A 15,119-nucleotide genomic window follows, 5' to 3' on the forward strand; every position below is an offset into this window, starting at 1 on the left:
TATTTTTTTATAGAACGACAAAAAACGAAAAGTGGAGAAACAGTTATTTTAAAATTGAAAGATTGCCCTTCAGGAGAAGAATTCAAGAGTATGATGCCAGCCAGGTATATCTTTTGAAGTTTGTTTTTTGTTGTTTTGTTAAAATTTTTTGACTTAGCTTTTTGAAGTTGAGCTGAGATTTATACCCAGAAGATATGGAACAACAAAAAAAAAGTGACTGTTATGCATTTTCTTCCTCAATTAAAAATAAACTAAAAAGCAAAACTGGCTCTAACTGATTTGGCTCAATGGTTAATAGGCCTTGGGACTGAAGGGTCATGGGTTTGATTCTGTTCAAGAGCATGTACGGTGGTTGCAGGCTCAATCTCCGCATGCAGAAGGCAACCAATTGACGTCTCTCTCACACATCGATGTTTCTTTCTGTCTCTACCCCTCCCTTTTACTCTCCCTAAAAATCAATGGGAAAAAATATCCTCTAGTGGGGATTTTATAAATAAAATAGAAATTGAATTTCTGTAGTCTCAGCAGGGGAGAGTCTATTTTAGGATAGTAAAGGAAAGAATGCTCATGGCAAGGATGCATTCTTTGGGACTTCCCTATTCATGGTGTTTAATTGTGTTGATTAGGCAGCATTGCCATTTCAGTATGGCTTCTGTTCTTTGCTTGCGGATGTATTATACACTCATTTAAACAGGAAAAGTGTTACCTATCAGAGGCCTTCAGTTTTTTAACAAGGTGAAAATTATATATTTGGAAGCACTTAAAAATATGTCTGTATTAAAAATAAGCCAATATTTTTCAGATATGAAGATTTTTTAAAAAGCCTGCCATTGCCAGAATATTGTAATCCAGAAGGAAAATTCAATTTGGCCTCTCATCTGCCAGCATTTTTTGTGCGCCCTGATCTAGGACCAAGGTTGTGCAGTGCCTATGGTAGGTATATATTTGCATTTCCGTCAACTTGGAATTTTAACTAACTTCTCTCCATAGATAAATTGTCTAATAATTTTTAGGTTACACTAAATATATCCTTTTAATGACCCATTGAAATATTTTTCTAAATCAATGTATTAGGAATTAATATCCCATATATAGATGAGTACCTGCTAATTCCTTTCAAAATATTTCCATTTTCTATTGATTTAACTTTTTATGTAATATTTCAGGATTGTGACTTTTGGGGGGAGGTTTTGAATCATGGAGAGTAAAACTAACTGTTAAATTTTCCTCATAAAGCTGTTTTGGGATATGTAAAATAGTCAAGTAAAATTTTATTTCATATACAGGTGTAGCTGCTGCTAAAGATCATGATATAGGAACAACAAATCTCCATGTCGAAGTTTCTGATGTTGTAAATATTCTAGTCTATGTTGGCATAGCAAAAGGAAATGGCATTCTCTCCAAAGCAGGTAATGAAACTTAGAGAATAGTGATGTTTGGAATAACAGTTGAATAACCACACACACTAGTGTTATCCAGAATGTCAGCCTGTGAGTTAACAGCCAAGATTACGAAAAGAATTACAATGGATATAGGGATATTCTAATCTTTCTTACTTGAAAAGGGATTGTTTACCCGTGTGTTGTTTATTTTACATAATAGAAATTTTAATTTAAAAAGGATATTTTTATTTGCTCTTTCCCTTTGCATTAAATATTGTGTTAATGAAAATAGACTGTTAAAGCTCACTTTTTAAAGTAGAAATAACATTCTATCCAGTGTATAGGTTTTAGATTCCATCCTCTGGATTTCTTTCTAAAACCTTATTTATCCGTTATTCCCTTCTTTATAGAAATAGGCGTTTAAATTTTCCCTCTCCACTACCTAGCTTCTTTTCTTCAGAGTAGGAGTACATTCTGGACCATTCCTTCCTTTTCAAAAGAAAACTTCTTCCAAACCATGTCGTTCTTGCCATCATCCTATTACTCTTCCTCTCATAACAAATTCTTTGCTGTGTCTGTTGCCTCCCTTTCACATTTCATCTGAATAAGGTAGGGCTCTATACATGCTACGCCACTGAAATTACTTGTGCTCTGGCTCTCACAGCTGGCAAATTTTTTCTTTCTGGTCCTTTCATTACTTGCCACCTCTATAAATAAATGGCACTGTTTAATCACTATGTCACCTTCAGATACTGGTCTTAGCTCCTATGAAACTACTCCCTGACTCCTAATACTGTTCATAGAGTTATAGATTTAATTTTATGCATTTTCTAGTTTATATGCACTTCCTGTGAAATGGGTGGCATCCAGCTATCACTTAGATCATCATATCTATATCTGGAGCCCAGAATACTTGTATATCTTAGTGACTAGTTGCCAAGAGTTTCATTGTAGTATTCACTAAACTTTTTTGTATATTTGACAGCTTCTATAATACATTCTATCCTAAATTCTCCCAAAACTATAGAAACTCACTTTTACATTGTTTCTCAGGTCCCTTTGCTATTGATTATCGATTATCCTATATCATAAAAGGCTATATGCAAATTGACCAATTGGTAGAACAACCAGTCACTGTGACCCACACTGATCACCAGAGGGCAGACAGTTAGTGCAGGAGCTGCCCCCTGGTGATCAGTGCACTCCCACAGGGGGAGTGCCACTAAGCCAGAAGCCTTGACCTGGGCTCACGCCTGGCAAGTGCAGCAGCAGTGTCTGGGAGCCTTTCCCGCCTCCGTAGCAGAGCTAAGGATGTCTTACTGCTGGCTTAGGCCCGCTCCCCCAAGGACATCCCCTGAGGACTCCTGGACTACAAGAGGGCTTAGGCCGGGCTGAGGGAACCCAGCCGTATGCACGTTGGGGGCGACCAAGCCGTCAGGGAAGGGCCATTAGGGGTGACTAGGCAGGCATGGGAGCAGTTAGGTGCATTAGGCAGGCAGGCAGGTGAGTGGTTAGGAGCCAGTGGTGCCAGATTGCAAGAGGGATGTCTGATTGTCAGTTTGGGTCAGAGGGGCCCCAGATGGAAAGGATGCAGGCCAGGCTAAGGGATTCTCTCTCCCTCTTCTACCTCCCCCCCATGCACAAATTTTATGCATCAGGCCTCTAGTAATAGATAAAAACCCTTTGCCTCTCCCACACCCAAGGATTTAAGAGTCAGGGACAGTTGAGTTATAGTCCCAGCTCTAGCACAGAAATGTGTGACCTGTTGTTGGAATTACTTATCCTTTCAAAGCCAGAGATGCCACAGGGTTAATTATCTCTTGTATTTCACTGTACTCTTTTTTTCTCTCTCTCTTTTAATTGATTTCAGAAAGGGAGAGATGGAAACATTAGTAATGAAAGAGAATCAATGATCAGCTGCCTTCTGCATGCCTTCCACTGTGGATCAAGCCCACAACCCAGGCATGTCATGTGCCCCTGACCGGAATCAAACCCGGGACTCTTTTTTTTTTTTTTTTTAAATATATTTTATTGATTTTTACAGAGAGGAACGGAGAGAGATAGGGAGCTAGAAAAGTCGATGAGAGAGAAACATCGACCAGCTGCCTCTCGCACACCCCCTACCAGGGATGTGCCCGCAACCAATGTACATGCCCTTGACCAGAATTGAACCTGGGACCTTTCAGTCCGCAGACCGACACTCTACCACTGAGCCAAACCGGTTTCAGCCAAACCCGGGACTCTTGATGCTTTATCCACTGAAGCCAAACCAGCTAAAGCTACTTCATTGATTATTATCATCTCCCACTAGAGATCTTCATTAAACAGAATAAACTTTCTCTTATGATTTTATTTTAATTTATAGAGCAATAAAAGTTAAAGAAAAAGTAATTGAAACACTTTTATCTAAGGTTGTTAAATTATAATTTGGTTAAAGGAAACATATTAGCCCTGGTTGGGTAGCTCGACTGCTTAGAGCACCATCCTGATAAGCCAAGGTTGCAGGTTTGATCCCCAGTCATACACTTATAAGAATCAAATAAAAATCAGCCGAAACCGGTTTGGCTCAGTGGATAGAGCGTCGGTCTGTGGACTGAAAGGTCCCAGGTTTGATTCCGGTCAAGGACATGTACCTTGGTTGCGGGCACATCCCCAGCAGGGGGTGTGCAAGAGGTGGCTGATTGATTCTCTCTCATTGATGTTTCTAACTCTCTATTCCTCTCTCTTACTCTCTATAAAAAAATCAATAAAATAAAATAAAAAGAATCAAAAATCAATTTAGCCCTAACCGGTTTGGCTCAGTGGACAGAGTGTTGGCCTGCGGACTGAGGGGTCCTGGGTTCGGTTCCAGTCAGGGGCATGTACCTTGGTTGCGGGCACGTCCCTGGTTGCGGGGGAAGGTGCGGGAGGCAGCTCATCGATGTTTCTCTCTCATTGAAGTTTCTAACTCTCTATCCAAAAAAAAATTAATTTAAATAGTTATTTTTTTAGCCGAAACCGGTTTGGCTCAGTGGTAGAGCGTCGGTCTGCTTACTGAAAGGTCCCAGGTTCGATTCCAGTCAAGGGCATGTACATTGGTTGCGGGCACATTCCCGGTAGGGGGGTGTGCGAGAGGCAGCTGGTCAATGTTTCTCTCTCATCAACGTTTCTAGCTCTCTATCCCTCTTACTTCCTCTCTGTGAAAAATCAATAAAATATATTTAAATAGTTATTTTTTAAAACTACATTTAAGCCCTAACCGGTTTAGCTCAGTAGATAGAGCATATACCCGCAGAATGAAGGGCAGGTGCCTTGGTTGCAGGTACATCCCCAGTGGGAAGTATGCTATATATATATATATATATATATATATATATATATATATATATATATATATTTTAAAACTATATTTAAAAACAATCAACTGGGCCTGGTCAGTTTTCTTAGTGGTTAGAGCATTGGCCCACACACTGAAGAATTTGATTTCCAGTCAAGAGAGGTACCTGGGTTGCAGTTTCGTTCTTGACTCCCAGTTGGGATGTGAATGGAGGCAACCAATCTGTATGTCTATCTCATATCTGTGCTTCTCTCTCCTCCCCTCCTCTCCTCTCTACTCCTTCCCTTCCTTCCACTCTCTAAAAATCATTGGAAAAATATCCAGATAAGGAGTAACTAAAAAAATCATCAACTGGCATTTTATAAATATACATTATCAGAATTATATTTGAGAACTGAACCCAACCCATCTTGTAACTGCACTCACTACATGATATTCTTATTTATTTGTCTACATTTATTAATACCCTCTTTTACTCTAGGGGTGTCGAACTCAATCAGAGAAGGGGCCAAAATCTAAAATCCAGCCTAAATCGCGGGCCGAATGGTTTACTGAACAGTCATAAACTGACAATGTCATAAACTGACAGCGGAGTGCAGTGATGACAGCGCGGTGCGGGCCACATTGCAAGGCCTGGCGGGCTGGATTTGGCCCGCGGGCCTTGTGTTTGACACATGTGCTCTACGAGGTCTTGACTGTCTTAGCTATAATCCCCAACATTCTAGGACGGAGTCTGGCACTTGTAAACATACAATAAATGTTTGAGTTAAGAAATCCTTACAGATAATTTTAAAGATAAAAATGCTTTTATTTCTGCGGTCGCAAATTAGGAAACATCTGATGTATTCATTGTAGCAGGCACTAGATTTCTTCAAAGAACATTTCTTTAAAATGTGTCAGTATAGTGAAACTGGTAATTTGGAAAAGAAGACTCAGAGATAACCATAGTTACCACTTCTTTTCTGTTTCAGACGTGTGTGTGTGTGTGTGTGTGTGTGTGTGTGTGTGTGTGTACAGTTTTTGGTTTGCCAACATTTCAAAAGAATGATCTGCTATTTCCTCAAAACCACAGCATGTAGGACATTTGCATTTGATTACAGATAAATAATATGTGAGATCTCCCAGGAATTAGGGAACATTTGAGGTTTGAATCCTCTTTAAAAGTCCCAGTCTATCAAGGACTGTGTTGCCTCTGCTAGGTCAATTTTAGGAGACTTGGCTTTCTGCTGGTAGCCTTTGCTGACCAATTTGAAAATATTCTCTGGTGTTTTAGGAATACTCAAGAAATTTGAAGAAGAAGATTTGGATGACATTTTAAGAAAACGATTGAAGGACTCAAGTGAAATACCTGGTGCTCTGTGGCATATTTATGCTGGGAAAGACATTGACAAGATAAGGGAATTTCTTCAGAAGGTATAATTTAGTTTGCAAATTTGTTTATTTCTTCACCTTAAGCAAAGACTAATTTTTAATAAAACTTTTTGGGCATTCAAAATAAGATCCTATAAAATAAAAGCCTCATATGCAAATTTACTAAATAGCAGAACTACCAGTCGCTATGACACACTCTGATCACCAGGGGGCAGATGCTCAATGTAGGAGCTTCCCCCAGATTGCCCCGTTGGTCGCCCCACAGATCGGCCCTGATCACCGTCCAGGCTAGTGCACTGAGCTTCTAGTCATTAAATGACGTAGGGTCTTTATTTTATTGTGTATTGACTTCTTTTTGCTGTTGACCTGGGGAGTATTACTCTATCATATCTGATTGCTGAGATATAACTTACTTGAATAGACTGAAATTTTTAGTAATTGTAACCTTATTTTGGTTGTTGGACATTCTAAATGAATGTAACACCCTTTGTTAAAATATTTTCTAAAATTTCTAATTATAGAGATTTTTTTAGGGGAACATCATTGCTGCTTTTCTTATAGTACTTCGTTTTCCTTCTGATTGGACATAGGGCTCTGGTCAGTGCAGAGGGCTATAGCCCTGTATCTACTATGTTATACCAGAATACTTACCGGTATTTTAATTTAAAATATTACGAATTATGTTTTTTAAAAAAGAAGGTATTCAGTGATTAGTAAATGGTTCCTTTTAAGTTGATTTGTCAAGGGTTAGGAGGTTAATAGGATAAAGGTTATTTATCTTAAAAGGAAAAAAAGTACCTACCTTAAGAGAAGAGCGGATCAAGAAATTTTTATGAAGTCCATACTTATTATTTGACTTTCGGGGGAAAGCTACTAAACTAAGCTTTTTCTCATCTCTACATTGTACTCTTGAAACAATTATAAGGAAGGAAACAGTTATAAGGAAACAGTTATAAGTCAGTGTGCATACATATCATTGTTCAAGAGCAAGTAATCCCACTAAACTTCACAGTGGAAGATGAGAAGGGAATGTGCCTTTTTAGAGCACTGCATAAATATTATCAGTGTGCAGTGTTTTAATATCCTCTAGCTTTTCAAATGGTTGTAGAATATTTTCTCTAACTTAAGCTCAATCATCCCATATGATTGTGAGAACAAAAGACTTTGTAAAGAAAATTGAAATTTAATGGAAGTGGATTTACCATTTCCCTTACTGAAATTGGGGTGCATATTTTAATTTCAATCCATATTTCAGATTTCAAAAGAGCAAGGACTTGAAGTTCTACCAGAACATGATCCAATACGTGATCAAAGTTGGTATGTGAACAAAAAGCTCCGTCAAAGACTGCTTGAGGAATATGGAGTTAAAACCTGCACTCTTGTTCAGTTCCTTGGTGATGCCATTGTCTTACCAGCAGGAACACTTCATCAGGTATAGATAAACTTTTAACTTGCTTAAACATCAGCCATATTTCCATTTTTGTATTATTTCTGATTTAGTGGATTGAAATATAATTTTTAAGACTTAAGGGAAAAAGAAATACAGCAGTTCCTCACATAACGATTCGTATGCCATAGGAATTTAACTTGTTTATATCAACTAGGCTGGTAAAATTGGCTTCATTATATGTGGTTTCACTTTTAAAGTCATTGGACCTATTGACAACATTAATTCAACACTTAACTATACTATATATTTGGTTCTCTATAGTTGAAACTTAATAGTGGAGGACTGTGTGTATTAAATCTTAGAGATCATGTTTTTTAAATATATTCCTGTTGGTTTCAGAGAGGAAGGGAGAGATAGAAACATCAATGATGAGAATCGGCTGCCTCCTGCAAGCCACAACCTGGGCACACAGCCCGACAGAGATCGAACTGTGACCTCCTGGTTCATAGGTCGCTAGTCAACCACTGAGCCATGCATCTGGGCAAGGTCATACATTTTTTTAACACGCCCAGTATGAGTAGAATGAATTTTATTGGCTAGATTATTTCCAAATTCAGGCTTTCAGAGTCCCTCCTACCTCTTAAGGTTGCCAACATAGCAATGACATCCAAAGAAAGATGGTATGTAAATTTTATAACTATTGATCCACAAAACTTGAAAACTAAACACATACTTCTCTCTGTGGCTGGATTGTGTGGCACCTGGTACAGAACAGATTGGAAGCATCCATTAGGCTTCCTTAACTATCTGGAGCTACCACAGATGAGGTTAGGCCATGCGGTAACAAAAGTGTACGAAGAAAACCAAGAACCCCAAAAGCTAGTTTGCCTCAAAATTGATTTCATACCTTTCCACCACCTCGTAATTGGGATATATATTATGTGTAGTTTTACCAAGGAGTTTCCTATAACTATATATGCTACTACTGTCTGTTTAGCATCTGTGACACTATTGTTATGGAACAAGTAAATATTCCTTATAAAAGGTGCTTAGTTTTTAAGGTTAGATTTAGATTTATCACTCTTATTATTCAAATAGCATTTTTCATAACAAAATATAAATATGTTAAATTGTTTTATTTTCCCCTGGAGTTACATGAATAGCTCAGACATGTTGGATCATTTATGATTCAGGTTTAATTGGGATTACCCCACATACAGTTTGGGGTTTTTTTTGTTTTGTTTTGTTTTTTTGTTTTGCTGTTTCTTGTCAGAAAACTAGAGGGTCTGGGGCTGGGCTGGCCAGGGGGAGGGGCTATAGGAGTTGGTCAGCCAACCCTGCCCCTGGTCGAACTCCTGATTGAGGGGACAATTTGCATATTAGCCTTTTATTATATAGGATGGTTAATCTGTATCCAAAGGGGAAATGCCCTCAAAGGAGTAGCTTATTTAAGATAAAAGTATAGTAAATATTTAAGTAGGAATAATTCTTTGATAATACAAGTTTTCAGGGGAGATCAAGGTGGGGGGGGAGGAGACATATCTACTATTTGTAATGCTTCAAACAGTAAAAAAAGAAAACAGGAAAAGATAATACAAGTTTCCTTGAAAATTCTTATATGTCCATTTTCTGTGTTGAACTGGAGGGTGCAGGGTGTTTTGTGTTTTGTTTTTGTTTTTCATTAAGTTCCAATCCTATATAATAAAACCCTAATATGCAAATCAACCAAATGGCAGAACAACTGGTTGCTATGATGCACACTGACCACCAGGGGACAGACACTCTATGCAGGAACTGCCCCCTGGTGATCAGTGCTCTCCCACAGGTGGGGGCACCGCTCAGCCAGAAGCCAGGCTCACAGCTGGCAAGGGCAGCGGCAGTGGCAGGAGCCTCTCCTGCCTCTGAGGCAGCACTAAGGAGTAGTGTGCCAAGCAGTAAGGAGCAGCAAGCAGGACTGGGAGCAGGCGCAGGCTGGCTGAGGGACATAGCCCCCCCCCCCAACTCCCAGTGCATGAATTTCATGCACCAGGCCTCTAGTTTGTTTATAATAAAATGGATTCTTACTAGTGTAGTGTTTTGTACTTTTTGATAAATAAATAGGTAGGTCACAACACAAAATATAGAGCACTTCAATCAGTCCAAGAAATTTCCTCGTGCACCTTTTTAGTCAACCTTTCCTCTCACCTGATATTCCTACAACCACTTACCTGTTTTCTGTCCCTGTAGTTCTGCTTATATAAGATGCATCATAATTTCAATGCTATAATATGTAGCCTTTCAGTCATTTTACATAATGTATTTGAGTTCAGCCATATTGTGTATATCAGTATTTTTTTTCCTTTTTCTTGCTAGGTATAGTTAACTGTTTATTACATAAATGTACCACAGTGGTTTTTATTCATTAACCAATTGAAGAACATGTTGGTTGTTTCCAGTTTAGGGCAATAATAAAGGAAGCCACTATAAAGCTTCACATAAGGATTTTGCATGCACATAGGCTTTATTTCAGTTTGGTAAATACTGAGTAGTGGGATTGCCTGGTCATGATGAATGTATGATTAACTGATAAGATATCACCAGGCTGTTCTCCAAAGTGGTTGTACCATTTTCCATTCCCCAAAGAAGATATATGAGTTATATTTCCTCTACATATTGTCAGTTTGCTTTTAAGCACTTGAATAAATGTGCATTAGTATCTCTTTAATTTACATTTTCTTAATAACTAAATATGTTGCTCATCTGTTCATTTGTGCTTGTTTGCCATCTGTATTTATCTTGGTAAATGTGTGTTCAAATATTTTGTCTATTTTTATAATTGCATTTTCTTCTTTCTTACTGAGATTTGAGTGTTCTTTACTCTGTTATGTGCTTTGCAAGTATATTCTCCCAATTATGTGATTTGTCCTAATGGTGTCTTCCAAAAAGCAGATTTTAAATTTCGAAGTTCATTGCTCAGTTTTCTTCTTTTATATAATATTGTATCTAAATTTTTTTTTATTTTTTTTTTTTTTGCCTAGCCCAGGATCATAACAATTTTCTCTTACATTTTCTTTTAGAATTTTTCTAGTTGTTGTTATTACATTTAGTTCTATGGTCAATTTTTAATTAATTTTTCTATATATAGTATAAAGTATGGATCAGGATTCAAATTTTTTGCACATGAACATTCAGTTCTAAAATATATTTCTTTTGAAAATATACCTTTATATGATTTTTAAACATTTAAACATTACAAAAGAGTTCATGGTTAAAATCCAGTTTTTTTCTCAACTCTGCCTGCAGGAACTCTCCTCCAGAGGCAACCACTGTTACCACGGAGAATCCATGCATATATTGTACATCTTTTTGATATATCTACTTCCTTTGGGGGCTGGGGGGCTGGAAGAAGAGTAAGGGTTTTTCAAAATAAGCAAAAAGTATTCTGTTAAAAAGTCTAGTTTTTAGTTTACATCACTGCTCAGAGCCTCACAGGCCTTAATCTTTACATGTATCCTATTTCACACGTGTGGGTACACACTCCACACATACCCCTCACTTCCTCTCCCACTGTTCTTCTCTCTTGCCACCTTGACCTCTTTGTGGTTTTCGCATGTTCCTACCCCAGGGCCACCTTATTATTTTTTGGCCTAAAATTCTTTTCCTCTTAGATATCTGTACAATTTGCTTCTTCACATTTTTTTAATGTATTTTATTGATTTTTTTACAGAGAGGAAGGGAGAGAGCTAGAAACATTGATGAGAGAGCAACATCAATCAGCCGCCTCCTGCATACCCCCCACTGGGGATGTGCCCGTAACCACAGGCTGATGCTCTAGCCACTGAGCCAAACCAGTTTTAGCACTTCTTCACATTCTTTAAGGCTTTGCCCAAATATCACCTTTTCAGTAAGGTCTTAGCTAATACACCAGTTTAAAACTGCAAATTATTGCCGAAACTGGTTTGGCTCAGTGGATAGAGCGTCGACCTGCGGACTGAAAGGTCCCAGGTTCGATTCCAGTCAAGGGCATGTACCTTGGTTGCGGGCACATCCCCAGTGGGGGGTGTGCAGGAGGCAGCTGATCGATGATTCTAACTCTCTATCCCTCTTTCTTCTTCTCTGTAAAAAAATCAATAAAATATATTTTTTTAAAAAATAAAACAGAATTGCAAATTATGTCCCCCAATTACCAGTCATCATCCCTGCTTTTTCTCCATTGCTGTCATTACCTTCTAACATGCTTCATAATTTTACTTAACTTTCTTGATTGGCTTTTAACTCCCTACAGCACGTGTCAAACACAAGGCCCGCGGGCCAGATCCAGCCCACCAGGCCTTGCAATGTGGCCCGCACCGCGCTGTCATCACTGCACTCCGCTGTCAGTTTATGACATTGTCAGTTTATTACTGTTCAGTAAACCATTCGGCCCGCGATTTAGGCTGGATTTTAGATTTTGGCCCCTTCTCTGATTGAGTTCGACACCCCTACTCTACAGGAATATAAGCTTCATGGGGACAGGGATTTCTGGGTTGTTTTTTATTGCTCTCTCTCATACTCAGAATAATTCACTTAAGTATTTGTGAGGCCTGAAGGCCTGAAAATGCAACATAGTTTTTATATAAATATAGATGAAAAAAATTGTGACTTTCCATTTTTTATATATATTGTGTGTGCTCTTGGTACAAATATGCAAATTTTGGCCTTTTCCTTATGTGTCTTTGGCTACTTTAGAATATTTACCTAGAATGGAATCTAATTTCCAGGGTTTTTTTGTTTTAATATTTTTTTTATTGATTTCAGAGAGAAAGGGAAAGGAAAAGAAAGGAAAGGGGAAGGAGAAGGGGAAGTGGAAAGGAGAGGAAAATTGTTATATTTAAATCTTGGAACAGGTCCTGAACCTCTTATCCATGGTTTCATGCTCTGAAATACAGAGCTTCTACTCTACAGATACATACTGCAGGTGTAGTGAAACTAAACAGCAATGCTGAAAATGTGAGGCATCCTCTATGTTCATCCTCCAGAGGAACCAGCAACCTACTATATACATAGATATAGGCTATCTACGTAGTTACCAATAGCGGCACAGTGCTAGTTTTTAAAGAACTCTGCACACTTCAGCAGCTGTTCAGATGATCATTATGCACAGAGGAGGAATTCCATTTCCCTATCATTAATTAGGTTTTTCCACAGGCTCTATTCCCACTCTTACTATCTCCCTCTTCTCACTCCTCCTAATTAAATTTATTTCTATTCTTTAAAAAAATGGAATAGCCGAAACCAGTTTGGCTCAGTGGATAGAGTGTCAACCTGCGGGCTCAAGGGTCCCAGGTTCGATTCCAGTCAAAGGCATGTACCTTGGTTGCCAGCACATCCCCTGTAGGGGTCGTGCAAGAGGCAGCTGATTCTCTCTCATCGATGTTTCTAACTCTCTCTCGTTTCTTTTCTGTAAAAAATCAATAAGATATATATATATTTTTTTAAATGAAATGTCTTAAGTGCTCAACTCGCATTTATTTTTCATTTCCTGTGAATCTTACATTTTTTAATATCATTGAGAAGACAACCAAGAAACATCACAAAATCAAGATTAGATCAACTTGGTCCTTTCTTTGTCATTATACTGATCCTTAATAGAAAGGAGTTCTATGAAGAGTGAAGTATGCTCTGTACATGTTGAACAAGTAACAGAACATTTACCTGCTTCTTATGAAAACAATTTAGTCAGGAGAGAGACAACTGTTGAAAAAGCAGTTATAATACTGATGCCACCAAAGATTGAAGGATATTTTTAATTGGTTAATTTGGAAAAAACAGCACAATTCTACAAAATACTAGCATAAATTCTAAAACTCTTATCAATCTATCCGAAACTATAGTTTCCATCCCAGTTCCTAAAAAAATAAACTAAGTTTCATTTTCTTTACTCTCTGTTCTTAAACTTAACTGAAGTGATGAAAGGCTAGCAGCCAAAGGAGCAACAACAAACATCCAGATTGATTGCACTGTTCATTTATACAATAGGTAACCAAAAACCTGCCTTAACAAAATTGGTGATCTAAGATCTGATTATCAGCCTCTCTAAAGGATTCCTGGAAAACTTTTCATCTTTTAAAAACACTCCAATTACAGTCATTTTACATGAAGTTGTTCAGTGGCAGAACTTTTTGAGAAAGTGTGGACTTCTGCTTTGAAATGCATTTGATATTTTGGAGAAAATAAGTTCTCTGGTGAATTGTCCATTGTTATTAACAGATAACTTGGCTATCCTCACCTCCTAAAATTACATTTCACTGCTTTTGTTTTGGGGATAGGTTCAGAATTTTCACAGCTGTATTCAGGTAACTGAAGACTTTGTGTCTCCAGAACATCTCGTACAATCATTTCATTTAACACAGGAATTGAGACTTTTGAAGGATGAAATCAATTATGATGATAAATTACAGGTAAGAGATGAATTTTCTAACTAGCTTCTGTTCTGCAGACTTTTTATATTCAGAAATATTAATACATGCGTAACAGTATAGGCCATCATGGCCTAGTTTTTCACATTTGGGTAACGACCAAAGATTAACCCCACTATGCACTTAATTATATAACTTTTAGTGGCCCTGAGTTTAACTTTTGGTTTAACAACCAGAAGTTAACTTTGACATTTTTTATCTTTGACATTTATTTCCCTTGAATTTGGCTTTCCTTTAAAAGTTTTTAATATAGCAGTTAATATTTGTTAATTTTAAATCTTAGCATAATTCCAAAACATCTGTTTCAGGTTAAAAACATCTTGTATCATGCAGTCAAGGAAGTGGTAAGAGCTTTGAAAATACATGAAGAGGAAGCAGAGGATATGGAAGAAAATTAGGTGTGTTCCAGTTTGCTGTTTTTAGGCCATTGAAGTGGGATTACTTGCTCTTGAACAATGATATGTATGCACACTGACTTGAGCTTCATAAAACCATCAGTGCCAAGAAATTCTCTTTGTAGTAATTACTTGTTACTGACATCACAGCGGTATAGCGTAAGTCACAGCTCCTATGACTCAATGTTAGTTATTAAAACAAGCTACATTTAAAAAGCAGCACTTCATAGCTGCTTTTGTATTATAGTGTATATGATGTTTGTGAAAATGCCAGATTTAAAATGATGTATTTATTTTTGGAAAAAAATACAAAATTCTATGCTATATTGTTGATCAAGTGTAAATGTGACCTTGTACAGTTTACTAAAATAACTGATATTTTTCACTACATTGAGACAGTTACTGTGAGAATAGGACAAAACACCAGCTATTGCCTGCATTTGGGAAATTGCTGAATCGCACAGCATTCATGTCATAATCAGAAAATTACTGCCAAATAATTGTAAAAATTGTAAAATATAAAGTATATAAAGCAGATACTAAATACAGACACTTCGATATTTTGTTGAAGTTCTTGACTGTACAATTAAACATTTTCAAAAGTTGTAATTTATTTAAAATTGTCTCATTTTGGTAAAATTTATGTGACTTTTAAAGCTAAATATTAAACTTAATATGCTATGTAAATATATACATATATACATTTAATGATGTATTTTTTTAAACATTGGCTTGCTTTTATTTGTTAAGTGCAAGTGTTACATATGGCTTTGTACATGGAAGTTGAAAGGGGTTTTACATTTTCCATTAAAAGGACTTTATCAAAAA

General features: G+C 37.3%; 1 protein-coding gene across 9 annotated transcripts in view; it reads left to right on the forward strand.

Annotated features, from left to right (window-relative positions):
- The window catches only part of JMJD1C (jumonji domain containing 1C), a 207,745-nt gene extending 192,626 nt beyond the window's left edge, over positions 1-15,119 (forward strand). For all 9 annotated transcript variants that reach the window (XM_084903943.1, XM_084903944.1, XM_084903945.1 and 6 more), the window contains 7 exons: positions 14-104; positions 803-933; positions 1,287-1,409; positions 5,972-6,111; positions 7,325-7,501; positions 13,747-13,878; positions 14,205-15,119. In XM_084903943.1, the coding sequence (XP_084760069.1) occupies positions 14-104; positions 803-933; positions 1,287-1,409; positions 5,972-6,111; positions 7,325-7,501; positions 13,747-13,878; positions 14,205-14,294 (884 nt within the window). In that variant the 3' untranslated portion in view covers positions 14,295-15,119. The remainder of the gene's footprint in view (positions 1-13; positions 105-802; positions 934-1,286; positions 1,410-5,971; positions 6,112-7,324; positions 7,502-13,746; positions 13,879-14,204) is intronic.

The sequence above is a fragment of the Pipistrellus hanaki genome (genome assembly GCF_964339955.1).
Source record: "Pipistrellus hanaki genome assembly, chromosome: 14".
Lineage (NCBI taxonomy): Eukaryota > Metazoa > Chordata > Mammalia > Chiroptera > Vespertilionidae > Pipistrellus > Pipistrellus hanaki.